The sequence below is a fragment of the Typopeltis vanoorti genome, chromosome 14, assembly GCF_054136105.1.
Source record: "Typopeltis vanoorti isolate ZY-2024b chromosome 14, IOZ_Tvanoo_1.0, whole genome shotgun sequence".
In the NCBI taxonomy this organism is placed as follows: Eukaryota; Metazoa; Arthropoda; class Arachnida; order Uropygi; family Thelyphonidae; genus Typopeltis; species Typopeltis vanoorti.
In genome coordinates, this window is record NC_143562.1 from 54,705,015 (window position 1) to 54,718,782 (window position 13,768).

General features: G+C 34.8%; 1 protein-coding gene across 3 annotated transcripts in view; it reads left to right on the forward strand.

The window, feature by feature from the left end:
• The window catches only part of bsk (mitogen-activated protein kinase dJNK), a 462,799-nt gene that overhangs the window by 220,317 nt on the left and 228,714 nt on the right, over nucleotides 1-13,768 (forward strand). For all 3 annotated transcript variants that reach the window (XM_090404432.1, XM_090404431.1, XM_090404430.1), the window contains exon 5: nucleotides 3,228-3,366. In XM_090404432.1, the coding sequence (XP_090260558.1) occupies nucleotides 3,228-3,366 (139 nt within the window). The remainder of the gene's footprint in view (nucleotides 1-3,227; nucleotides 3,367-13,768) is intronic.

Sequence of the window (13,768 nt, forward strand, 5' to 3'; positions counted from 1 at the left end):
ACTGACTGCCATTCAAGAAGATTAGCCTCGTATTTTGTGTTGAATACTATGGCTACTCCTTCTTTTCCTTGATTGTTATTGCCTGAATATAACATTTTGTATTTATTGCTCAGAAAGATCTCACCAGTTTTGGTCTTTTTTGTTTCAGTCACCCCTATTATGTCGATCTGGTACTTATCTAATTCCTCAGCTAGCTCCATTTCTTTGCCATTCAGGCTTCTTACGTTGATAGTACCGATCTTTAACTCTGGTGATGTTGAGTTGGGGTTTGTTTTCAGATTTGTTCCAGTAGCTGACTTTTCGCTGTTCGCCCTGGTTCCCTGGCGAAAACAACGGGGGCCTTGTTTAACCGGGCGACGCCCCAGCCGGCATGAAATTTTGTCATGTTGTACCATCATTTTTTATTTTGGTTTAACCAATAAGAATACAATTTGGTCGGCTAAATCCCAAATTGCCAGCCCATCCTCGTTCGTTCAGTATCAAAGTAGATACCCAACAGGGTGCACCACGAGAAGGTGAGGATTGGACATTAGGTCAGAAGCCCTGGTCGGTTCTCCGCATTCCTTTAAAGGCTATGTGGAGGTCTCCTCTCAGTTATACAGTTTTGACCCTTAAGCACCCCTATATATATATACATATATATATATATGAGTTGCCCTGGCCTGAAAATACTTCAGGTACAAACTTTTTTGCTTACACTTGGTTAAGGGATTAAGTCAAGAGTATAATTTCTTGGCATCTTTAATTTAAGCGTGACAGTGTTGTTACATCCAGAATAACACTGCACTACCTTGTGGTCTTCTGAATCAGTGCTTCACAAACTTATGGATGCCAAGGCCCCCTTTGGAAATATTAAAATATTTCACGACCCCCAATCAAAAAAAAATCATAGACATATATTATTGTAATATTTATTTTATTTATATTCAATACAATTTATATTTAAGATTTTGAGTTTGTAATCTTTTTTGTGTTTCTTATCAATACCTTTGAAATGAAACTTATATGAATAAGCATATATTTACTAATATTCATTAATCGCCGAAATACGCAAGAAGCAAAATTTGTGAACCAACAGCAATGTGTGATTTTACCATTAAAATATAAAAAAATATTATATATTATTTTATATTTTAATGGTAAAATATATATTATTGTAATATTTATTTTATTTATATTCAATACAATTTATATTTAAGATTTTGAGTTTGTAATCTTTTTTGTGTTTCTTATCAATACCTTTGAAATGAAACTTATATGAATAAGCATATATTTACTAATATTCATTAATCGCCGAAATACGCAAGAAGCAAAATTTGTGAACCAACAGCAATGTGTGATTTTACCATTAAAATATAAAAAAAGAACAAAAAAGAAATAATAAAAATTAAATACGCTTCTTTTAAGATTAAAAAAAAAAAAATCTACCTATTCTTAAAACATTTAAAAGTTGTTTTCATTATTTCACGGCCCCCAAGGGGGCCATGACCCACAGTTTGGGAAGCACTGCTCTAAATGACAGAATCTCACTTGGATAAATTGTTGCATGAGTTTGAAAGACTTTGTTCGAAATTTTATATATTTATATAATTAAATATTAATATATAATTGTTCTAATGTAATCTGCTTATTCTGACAGTACTTCTTCCTTCTTTTTTTTTTTATTTCAGAAGTATTTCAATTTAATAAAAACTGTATTATTATATTTATGTATACATGCACACACATGGTGGCTCATAAGTGAAGAGGGATTTAAGCATTTAATAACTTATTTATGTTTATATATTATATATATATATATAATTTATATATATATATATATATATATATATTAATTATCTAGTCATTAAAAAATTTTAATGACTAGAACTGAGGTTTAAATAAAAAAAACTTTTCTTTCAAATGTTGCTCTAAATTGAGTTTGATAGATTTTTCCGTTTGTCTGAAGTATGGCGATTCTTTGTGATTGCAGTAAGCCATACTTCAGACAAACGGAAAAATCTATCGAATTCCGTTTTAGAGGAACACCAGAGAGACATTACCTACAACAGAACTCGGGCCAGTGCCTTGTCCAGTCATGTGTTATTTTCAGCGAACTCAAATGATGCAGGTTTTCCACATCAGATATTCTGGAATGAAACTGTCAACGTACACCGATGTGGTGATGAGTTAGAGAGAAGAAGTTTAGAGTCTTAGGAGATAATTATCAATCCCATCCATATCAATAACAACCTAAGCTACAGCCTACCAGACTCTCACAGCTCAACCATTCAATATTGGCGCTCTTGAGACCTTATACGCACCCATGTGCATAATGATACAGTCAGAGTTCATTCTTCTATTTAAACTCTAGACTTTATTCTTTTCAGTGTTAGATACATTTCTCTGTGTTTAAAAAAACCAATTCCTTTAGATTGGTTACCGGTATTTATATGTTTATCTCGCACCTGAATGAAGTCTTGGTTTAACGAAACTATTAGTGTAATTAAAGTTTTTTATTTAAACCTCGGTTCTAATCATTAAAAAATTTTTAAATATGATATCAAACCAGGTAAATCTTCAATCAAACATGTGTGTGTGTGTGTGTGTGTGTGTGTGTGTGTGTGTGTGTGTGTGTGTGTGTGTGTGTGTAATGTTAAAGATGCCAAGCTATTTTTATTATATTAGTTAAAACTACATCACATAAGTGCCTTCCATTTTTGGTTTCACAAAGCAGGCCCTTTCTATGGCCATGGAACATGCCAGCTGTTAATGTTTCTTGCCTGCAGCACCAGACAATTTGTTCACCTTTTCCTTCAGGTAATCCCATAGGAGAATATTTGTTCAGAAATTAGGGCACTCCAGCCAGAAACATTAACAGCTGTCATGGAACATGCCATGGAAAGGCATGTTCCATGACATCTTTGTGAAGCTGAAAATGGAAGACATTTATGTGATGTGGTTTTCCTTAACTAATAATAAAAAAAAGTTCTGTATTTCATTATAAGAAAAAAAAAAAGAATAAAAATGATTAATAAATAAAAAAAAAGTCCTTAAATGTTTAAACCTCTGTGACTTACAGGCCACCCTGTGTGTGTGTGTGTGTGTGTGTGTGTGTGTGTGTGTGTGTGTGTGTGTGTGTGTGTGTGTGTGTGTGTGTGTGTGTGTGTGTGTGTGTACGTGTACGCACACGCACACATGCCACAGTTTCTGACTTAGACTAATTACCTGAAAATTTTTCTTTATAGATATCTGGTGATGGAATTAATGGATGCCAATCTTTGCCAAGTTATCCAGATGGACTTGGACCATGAACGCATGTCATATCTGCTTTACCAGATGCTATGTGGAATTAAACACTTACACTCTGCTGGGATTATTCATAGGGTGGGCTTGCTAAGTGCATCTCTGGCAGTGAGGTGTTAGTGTGTGCTTTTAGTATACTGGCTTAAATTTAAAGCATAGGATATTATATTTCAATAGTGAAGAAAAACCCCAGTTTTAAGCCTTTCAGGAGGTCCCTTTAGAACAAAAAAGTAAATTGTAGGAGGCTGTTAATATAAGTTGAATATTCAAGAAAAGTTATCCAAGAAGTAACATGCATAGCAAAACACTTCGTTCTATATTGTACACATTTCTTATCTTTTTCTACCAGCATATGCATGACTCCCTTCCTTTCCATCCCTCCCACATAATTAATCATCGTGAATTTCCTTATATTTCTATAAATCGTTTAGCCATTTTTATGAAACTAGACGTGAGGCACTTTTTTCTGTTCCTTCATGTCTGTACATAATTTGCACTACATGCAAAATAAAATGTAAAAATCCTAGTTCTGTTGTGAAGAATAATTGTGGATTAAAAAAAAAACGAAACTTACCTGTTAATGCAGTAATCTCCATGATTATGGAGATTACTGTGAACATTGCAGATTTTGTATCCTGTTGCTAAACACTATATATATATATATTTAGAGTATTTTCTTCATCCTGAAAAAAAAAGCCTATTCCATAGCTGTTATTTAGATTAGTGCAGTGTTGGATTCTAGTAATTTTCAAATGGTTTTTTGACAAGTTAGTTGTTTGGCAAATTTCTATGACTCCCATCCACTCTACACGTGGAGTGTTTGCTGCTTTCACTGTTGCTACTTCTTGAAGGGGTTGTTACTTGGGTGCTGTGCACTGAAGTAGACTTTCTAGGAGTGACAAGTGATTTTATCTCATTAACATAGGTAAAAGTTATCAAAATTACTTTGCATCCAGTTGTGACAGGAAGCGCATAATTTTTTGGCCCACTCTTCTTCTCTTCACATTAACATACAGTTTTCCTTGCACTTAATTGGGCATTTCTGATTTTTTACAAATAATATTGAAACTACTTGTGTATGACTCCCTTCTTTCACTGTAATTGAACAGGACTTATGTTAAATTTATGGCATCTACCATTTTGAGATAAATAACATTCTACATTTTGACTTTTGCATTAAAGGTTTCAGGAATCCAAATCTTAATGTAGTGTACATAATATATACACTACATTAAGGCAACAAGCACTGTAGTATTGCAGGCTGTACAATGTTTGACACTAATTGATCTGCCTTGCTTGACCACTTCTAGTGGAAAAAAAAGCCATTAAATTAACACATTGATTGCTGACTATGAGATAACTTGCAGTTCGAAGTCTATATTAAGATGCTAACTATAAGATATCTCGTATCATATTGGCACCAGCAGCATGTTTGCACATTAGGCAAATGGCAGTCATTGTGTTAAAAAAGTTATTAAAAATTAAGTCTTAAAAAAAACTTTGCTCTCTCTCTCTCTCTTGTTGACCTTTCTTTATTAGTGTAACATGTCAAACTTTAAGTAGCCAGTAGCTGATGTGTTCTTCAGTATTTCAATTATAGAATTTAATGAGCCTGAGATTAGCATTACTGTAGTTTGGTACTCCAGGCAATCTGAGGGTGAGTGTTGTTGTCATGGTTATATTTGTGTTGACTAAATCTTAGAAATTTTAAAATCATTTAAATCTTACAAGCTTATTTAAAGCTTGTAAGCTTGGTCTTACAAGCTTTAAAGACGCTTGTAAGACCAGGTTCTTTTGATGTATAAGTTATGTGCCTTTCCCCATCAGTCCTTGAATTGTCTCCAGAGAATGATCAGAAGGGCCGCTCTTCTTTCCCGTAATAGATTAAATGGATACAATTTTCTAATATCGACTGGGCATCCAGTTTATCTATAGATGGAAGGTTACAAGTACATTTAATTTGATATGTTCCTGAATGTGTGTATATGTGCATGGGTGGGAGGGGGGGGGATAGTCCTTGGAAATGCTTAATAAATGTTTTAATTTTATAGGAGATTTAAAGATGGTAATATCTAGGAATATATAGTAATCTTATAGTTTTTATGAAACACCCTATTCATGGTATAGGGGCTGTTTTGAATTATAGCTGTCCTCAGAAGCATGAAAGGAAACATGGAAAGTAAAAAGGATGATAGTTCTGTATAAATAGCACCAGCAGGAATAGTCTTTTGATTGTTTATTTGATTATATTATGGTTGAGCTACCAAATTTTGTAAATTAGATAGGATCGGTTGCTTCTGATTGTTATAGTTTCAGATAATGGTGATTTTGTTTCATTTTCTTGAAATCAAGGATTGTAACTTTTTTAAATTTTTGGGATGCAATTTTGTTCAATAGTGTGAGCAGCAATTTCAGTTGTTATGCCTTTGGGATTTTTATTCATTTGTATCTTTTTCTTTTTAAGTAGTTTTATGAAGATTGTGTGGAATAGGAGCATGGCAATTAGATGGGACCACAATCACCTAATCATGGAGCTGATATATATATATATATACTAGGGTATTGTTTGGCTGACATGGAAAACAATCTATTACATTATGATGTTGAAGTATTTCTTGGTCAGATTGTTTTTGCAGGCTTGAAATAATGGCAGTTTGAGATTACTGGTAAAGACGATTTTGTAGTTTGTGTATTTAAATATGTGTTTTAGTTCTTTGTAAATGTTGTGTAGTATTTTTTAGGAGATACATTTTCCTTATTTTGGGAGATAAAAATAAAAAAATCACATTTGACGTCCATAGACGCCATATGGTCACTGCCGCATTTCACATGGTTTTGGCAGTGATGTCTTCTGCTAGAATAAGTGGTAGGGTTGCAGATTCCCTTTCCACACAAAGTTTGTAGGACAATCACAAACATCCGTGGCAGGATTTGAACCTGCAGTCTCTTGACTGGAGAGCAGACAGCTAACCACTTGGCCAACCAGGCCAGTGCCTGGTTTTGGGAGTTAATAGCTCTTATTTTATCAAGGGTATTAGCATAATTGATTAGTTATAGTTGGTATGAACGATTTAACAACACCTGTTTCAGATAATTTATTTCTCACTTTCAGAAGTTGTAGTAAATTTATATGCATTTATAAATTGTTACTGCAACATTTTTTTTATGGAATAGAAATCGGTCATAATATAAGTTATTACCCGCAGTAGTTGGCTTGCGATATGTTTTTGTGGTAATGTGGCTTCCTGATCAAGTTAATAGAGCTATTTTGCTTATGCCCCATAGTGAAACATACAGTTTCTACTGAAATTTGAAAGCTGATATGCTGTCCCCCCCCCTCCCTCACACACACAGCACAGCACATTGCCCATGTGTTGGCCATAGAATAAACCTGTAGCTTGCTATTTTTATTTCTTATAATCAGTTTGAGTTTCAGGATACTTTAGATGGTTTAAAGATAATTTTGATATTGTACTTCTATAGTCTTCTACATATTTTTGATAGCCCTGTAATATTTGGGATAGATTTAGCTTTGTAGAAATTGTTGATTTGGTTTATCTTTTTATTCAGATGTTGTTATTATATCTGTTTTTTTAAAAAGATTTAATCCATTGTAGTTCTGTTTTGAGTTCTTGTTCATTGAAGCAAATTTTTACATGCTAAATAAATAATAAATACCTCTTTTATCATCATCATCAAATTCTGATATATACCCTCAAGGGATGTACAGGATACGATAGTACTACATGAAAAATTTACATCATTACTAACTTCCTATCTACAATTTTCCTCCAAATCAGTCTGTTAAATGTCAAGACTCCAATATTATCAGGTCTTATTTCTGTCTTCTAAGGCACTTTTTACTGTATCAATCCGCCTATATCTTGGTCTTCCTCTGGATCTTTTTCCTACCAACCCGGCAGAGAACACTTGTTTTGAAAGAACACTTTTCTTTCCTCTCTCCCATTCTGTTTAAGTGACCATACCACCTGAGGTTAGCTCTGCTAATGCATTCCTGGATGCTGACGATATCAAGTTCTTTCCTAATATCCTCGTTTTTAATATATTGCCATTGATGCTATCTGTTCATACCCCTAATCTTTCTTAGGACTCTCATATCTGCAGTCTCTAGTCTTTGGTCAAGTGTTTTACTTCTAACCCAGCTCTCAGATGCATAAGTTAAAATTGGTTTAAACACTGTCTTGTATACAGCTAATTTAGTGTTTTGGCTAATTTCTTTCTTATTCCATATAAATTTATTCAGTTGACTTCCTTCCTAGCTGACATTCATACCATATCTATTACAACAGGTATTCAATTTAGTCATGGAATCTTGCAGACTTGTAGTGGGTTTATTTAGAAGTATAACATCATCCGCATAAAGCAAAGAGCTGACATTAACATCTCCAATTCTGATATCATGTTTAATACCACTTTCCTTCATAATGTGATCCATATAGATAATGAATAGCAGACGGGATAATGTACATCCTTGTCTGACACCAGATTTAACACAAAACCATCTTCCTGTACTTCTTTCAATTCTAACTGCTGACTTACAACTCAAATAAAGACTAAGTATTGCTTGATATAATGCCCCATTGACACCATATAACTGTAGTGTATTGAATAGCTTCTCTCTCTCCCTTAGCACCTTGTCATATGCCTTTTTCAAATCGACAAAACTCAAATACAGATCTTTGTAATATTCCTGTGATTTCTCCACTACTTGTCGTAAAATGAAGATCTGATCCTGACAGCCTCTATTTGACCTGAATCCAGCTTGTTCCTCACCAAGCTTATCTTCCACAATTCTTCTCAACCGTTTCTCAAGTATACTTGCGTAAATCTTATCAGGAACACTCAGTGAGGAAATACCTATGTAATTCTCACATTCAGTTTTATTTCCCTTTTTATGTATGGGTACTATGAGAGCTCTACCCCAATCATCTGGAATTCTTTCCCTCTCCAGGCCTTCTGAACTATGCAGTGCAGCCACTGTACGACTTTTATACCTTCATACTTGAGCATTTCTGGTCGAGTATCATCTATCCCTGCCTTTCCACATTTCATACTTTTGATGGCTTTTTCTACTTCAAGTATGGATATGTATTCCTGACTGCATGCCTGGTCAGTGTGTTTTACCACTGTGCTGTCATCACTGCTTGTTTCATTTAGCAATTTTTCAAAGTAATTACTCCATACATCAAGGATATCTTTTTCTCCTGTTTTCATGTCACTTTTCCCATCTCTAATTCTTTTTACATCACTCTTTCCTCCATTTCTGAACTGCTTCAACAACCTCCAGAATATCTTGATATTTATTTTCTATGTTCTTGCCAAAGTCCTTCCATGACTTTTTGTTTAGCTAGTTTTACACAGTGTTTAGCTTTCTTACATTTGTCTCTGTATTCTTTAAGAGCAAACTGACTTCTTTGCCAGGAACCTTTGATATGCTTTCTTCTTTTCCTTCACTGCCTCTTTAACTTCATGTGTCCACCATGGAGTTCTGATTTTTCTATCCTTGCACACAACCTCACCACATGCCTCTCTGGCTGAATCAATCAGTGTTTTCTTCAGAGCTTGCTACTCAATCTCCAAAGTTTGGTTCCTGCTCTCAAACTTTTTCATTTTATTTTAGTCTACAGTTCACATCTGAGAGCTGCTCAACTTTCATTCTCTTTAAAACTGTCTTACATGTTCTTCTTTTCAATATGAAATTCAATTTTATCCTGCTGAAGACTAAATGGTGATTACTGCCAATTTCAAATCTTCTGTACACTGTGGTGTCCTGCACCAGTGGGAAAACATCACTATCAACAATAACATAGTTAATGAGACTTTTCTTGTTCCTTGCTTCTTCTCTCCATGTGAATTTGTGCACATTTTTATGTTGGAACATTGTGTTAGTAATAACCAGTCCATGTCCTGAGCAGAAATCCAACAGGTATTTGCCATTATTATTAGCTTTGCTCTTTTCTCCAAATTTTCCCAAAATATTTTGTATGTCTGACAATCATTTCCTACTCTGCTATTTAGGTCCCCAACAAGGACCAACTTTTCCTTTTTCATTGTGTCGTTTGCTTTCTCTAAAGCCTCAAAAAATTCCTCCACTTCTACTATAGTAGAACCTTCTGTGGGACCATAGGCATAAATAAGTCTCATTGTCCAGTTTTCCCATTCCCTTTTTATAAGATTGGGGTAGAACTGGACCTTTAACTCTAGTTTCTGTGTTTGGGTGGTGGTCGTGTGAGTCTGTGTATATATTGACCATATTACATAGGTTTGCAATATACACTACATGAAAGAGCCCAGCACATGGCAAGTTAAGAGTGTATCCAAGAACACTAAGGCATTTTCTCTTTCTGTCATGAATTGTAAGTGTTTATGTTTGTTTAAATGGATGACTAATGCATTTAAGGCTTAGTAACCAGGTGCAAAATTATGATTGTCATCTTCATATCTGAGCCAAAACTTAAGGTATAAAATTGCAGATTCAAGAGCTTTCTGCTTGAACATTTCCATATAAAAGTTTACAATGGGAAAACGGTGAAGGTAGAAGTTGTTTTGCTACATGAAGTAACCAGATCAGTGCACATGGACAAAGAGGGCCATAATGTTGGGTAGAAATTTGTTTTGTAAGAGGAGAGTTGTGTCATTGATGGAAGATTCATAAAGAATTCATATAATGTATTGAATATTTTTATATATACCATCTTTACTCAACTTTTATTCTCTTTAAAACTTTCTTACATGTTCTTCTTTTCAATATGAAATCCAATTTTATCCTGCTCACGACTAAATGGTGATCACTGCCAATTTCAATAATTAATAATTCAGTAATATTTTTAATGTAGGAGTGAAAAGACTTGCACACTCCTTGAGTGTTACTGCAAGCTTCTTGTCTAAGGTAATATGTTGGACTGTCACTCCCTTCTACCTGTCTCCGTAGTATGTTATTTTTGTGGATTTCACAGAACTCACAGAAATTTTATGCGGGGAGCATCCATACAAGTTAAGGTTGTTCTCAGTCAAGAAAGAGGTAAGAGCTAGGTTTTTCTTCCAGAGAGCAGTGAGTGAGTGGAATAATTTGCCCTTAGGAGTAGTGAGTGCATCTAGTGTAAATGAATTTAAGGGTAGGTATGATGGCTGGGTTAGGTAATTTACAGCCTCCCTCAATGAGTCCTTGACTCCCTGGAGTCTCAGATAATAATAAGTAATCTCAGATTTTTTACTTTTGTTTTTTATTCTTTTTGTGAGATTGTATATGTTGACAGCTATGTGTGTATATCAATATCAGAAATCACTACATTCATTTTTTGGAGGTGATCTTTCCTATTTAATGCCATTGCATTACCTTTATTGGCTTTTGTAACAACTAATTTCTTATTTATTTTGAGTACTTTATGGCTTTGCTTCCTTGATTAATTTCTTTGGAGGCATATTCTGATGTTTTTAAGTGAGCTGAAAACAACAAAAAATAAATATTTAAAAAAATAAACAAATCAGTATCTCAGGCATGGTTGTAAAAATACTGGAAAAATTGGTCAAAAAGAGAATTCAAGAATAGGTGGATAAAAATATGATACTGTATTAGGGGCACTATGGCTTTGTGAAGGGTTGGTAATGCCTTAGTAATTTACTAACTTTTTATAATAGAGTAACAGCAGAGTTGGATAAAAGAAATGGCTACACGGTGATTCTGCTGGAGTTTGCAAAGGCATTTGACAGCATACCACATGGAACTCTGTTATGCAAATTAGAACAAAAATGGGGGATGGATATGACACTGGTTAAGTGGATAAGAGGGTGGCTGCTGGACAAATATCAAAAAGTGGTATATGGAGGGGCAGAATCGAGGCGAAAACAAGTGATTAATGGTGTGCTGCAATGTTTGGTGCTGGGACCATTGTTGTTTAATTTGTACATAAATAATATAATATAGGAAATAACCTGAAAGGAAATATTCAGTTGTTTGTTGATGATGCGAAATTAGGTAGCGTAATAGTTAATCAAGGCAATGTGGAGATGATTGCAAGATGATTTAAATAGGCTGCCAGTATGGACCAAAGATAATGGGTGTCAGTTTAATGTGGAGAAATGTGAAGTTATGCATTTTAGGATAAATAGATTACAAGCTGTGTATCACATTGATGGTGCAGTACTTCAGGAAATGATGAAGCTAAAGATTTAGGAGTGGTGGTAGACAGAGTTAAAGTTTAGAGGATATATTGCTAAGGTAGCCGTAAGATTACTTGGATATTGAAGAACATATTAACAAGCAGAGATAAGGTAGTTGTTATTCCAGTTTATAAGGCCTTGATATGTCCACATCTGGATTACTCTGCTCAGGTCTGGTCTCCTGCGAATGAAGAAGTGGTGAAAAAGATTCAGAGATGAGCAACCAAGATGGTAAGTGATCTGTGGAATGAAGATAGATTGAGGGATTGTGTAGATTGCAGAAGTTGGCTGATGGGAGAAAGAGAGAGAGAATATGATAGAAACATTTAAGTTGCTTAAAGTATTTTATACGATTGATACAGGGGAAATATTTGAGCACTTGGTTGAAGGGACTAGAACGAGCGGTCATCCCTGGAAGTTGAATAAAGATGCGATTAGTTTGGGTGTGAGACCTAGATATTGGAAAGCTTGGAGAATTGTGAACAAATGGAATGGGTTGCCAGAATCAGTTGCTAGTACTTTATCTGTTAATGGATATGATAGATTGTGTGGACAGTTTTTCGTCTCCCATGATGAGTCTTCGAACTCCATGGTGGTGTCCACACAATAATAATAATAATAAAATTAATAATATGTTGAACAAAAGAAAATGGGCAAAAACAACAACAAATGATTTCAGCAAAGCTTCTAATTCATATATTTAAAGTATCTGAAAAAAATTTATGGAAGTACAACATCAAAACTACCTTTAAACCTCCTATAAAACTAAAATATTTTATTCAGCATATCTGATTCCCCTCCTACACACATCCAGCTGACCTGGTTGGCCGAGTGGTTAGCGTATCTTCTCTCCAGCCAAAAGGCTGCGGGTTCGAATCCCGTTGTTGACTTGGATGTTTGTGATTGTTTATGAAAGTGGTAGTGGTGGGCGGTTGATGGCATTGGTGTAGTTGGTGGATTGTGTGTGATGGAAATAGGGAGTTGTAGAGTAGATGCCCTCCCTCGGTGAAGTCTTTGGACTCCCTGGAGGTGTCAAATATAATAATATGGTATAATAATAATATCGAGTGTGCTTGTAACCATTCATCTGAATAGATGAAACTAAATGCCCAGTAGATATTAGAAAAGAACACAACCCATAACCACTAAATTCACATTGGGGAAAACAGACAGGCCCTTCCAACTGCCCACCACTACCACTTTCATAACCTAACCTCTGGATACCTCATATAATTGATTAAAAACACTGCACATACAACTTGTCAAGAACTTCATATGAAAGAAAATTTGAAGAAACTTCTGAGACTTTCATAAAACAACCAAATTTAAACAAGAATGATGTTTTCAAAATTTCTAAGATTTTTTGTCAACACAGATAAAGAACAATGCTCACCCTCAGATTGTGTAGAGTATCATGCTACAGTAACACTAATCTCAGGCTCATTAAATGTTGTAACTGAAAATAATTAAGAACACCTCAGCTATTGTCAACTTTAAGTTTGATAAGTTTACACCACTAAAGAAAGTCAACAAGACAGAACCAAGTTTCTTTTTAAGGAATCTAATCCAAATACAATAACAAGGTAAGGCAAAGACCTAACAAACCTCTAAACTATGAATGATTACATTAATATAAAGTGGTAGGGCTAATTAGGTGATATAATAACTGGATAACATTTTATGGTGACAGAGATTGGTTCAGGATCAATAAGGATGTGAGACCTGGATGTATTTTGTCCCCATTTCTTTTCAACCTCTATGCTGAAGCGGTCATGAGGAAATTGGACATGGACTCATCCAGTATCGGAGTGATGATAGGAGGAAGAACTATAAACAACTTGAGGTATGCAGATGACACAACCTTATTGGTGGAAAGAGAAGAAGACCTAAATCTAGGTCTTCTTCTATGGGGCTGCACCTTAACATAAAGAAAGCAAAGATCATGACAACAGCAGCTAGTGGAGAAGTGAAGTTTAAAATCAGTGATGAAGAAATTGAATCAGTACAGGATTTCATCTTCCTTGGTTCAAAAATTGACCGTGATGGTAGATCCACCCCTGAAATTGAATGTAGGATCACTCTGGGCCGTACTGCAATGGTCAACATGAATAAGATCTGGAAAAACAAAGACATTGCTCTAAGTACCAAAAGTAGACTAGTCAGAACTATGATCTTTCCTATAATGATGTATGGGTGTGAGAGCTGGACAATAAAAAGGGCTGACAGAAGAAAAATTGATGCATTTGAAATTTAGTATTGGCAGAAACTGTTACAAATACCACAGTCAGGGTGACAAATAGAG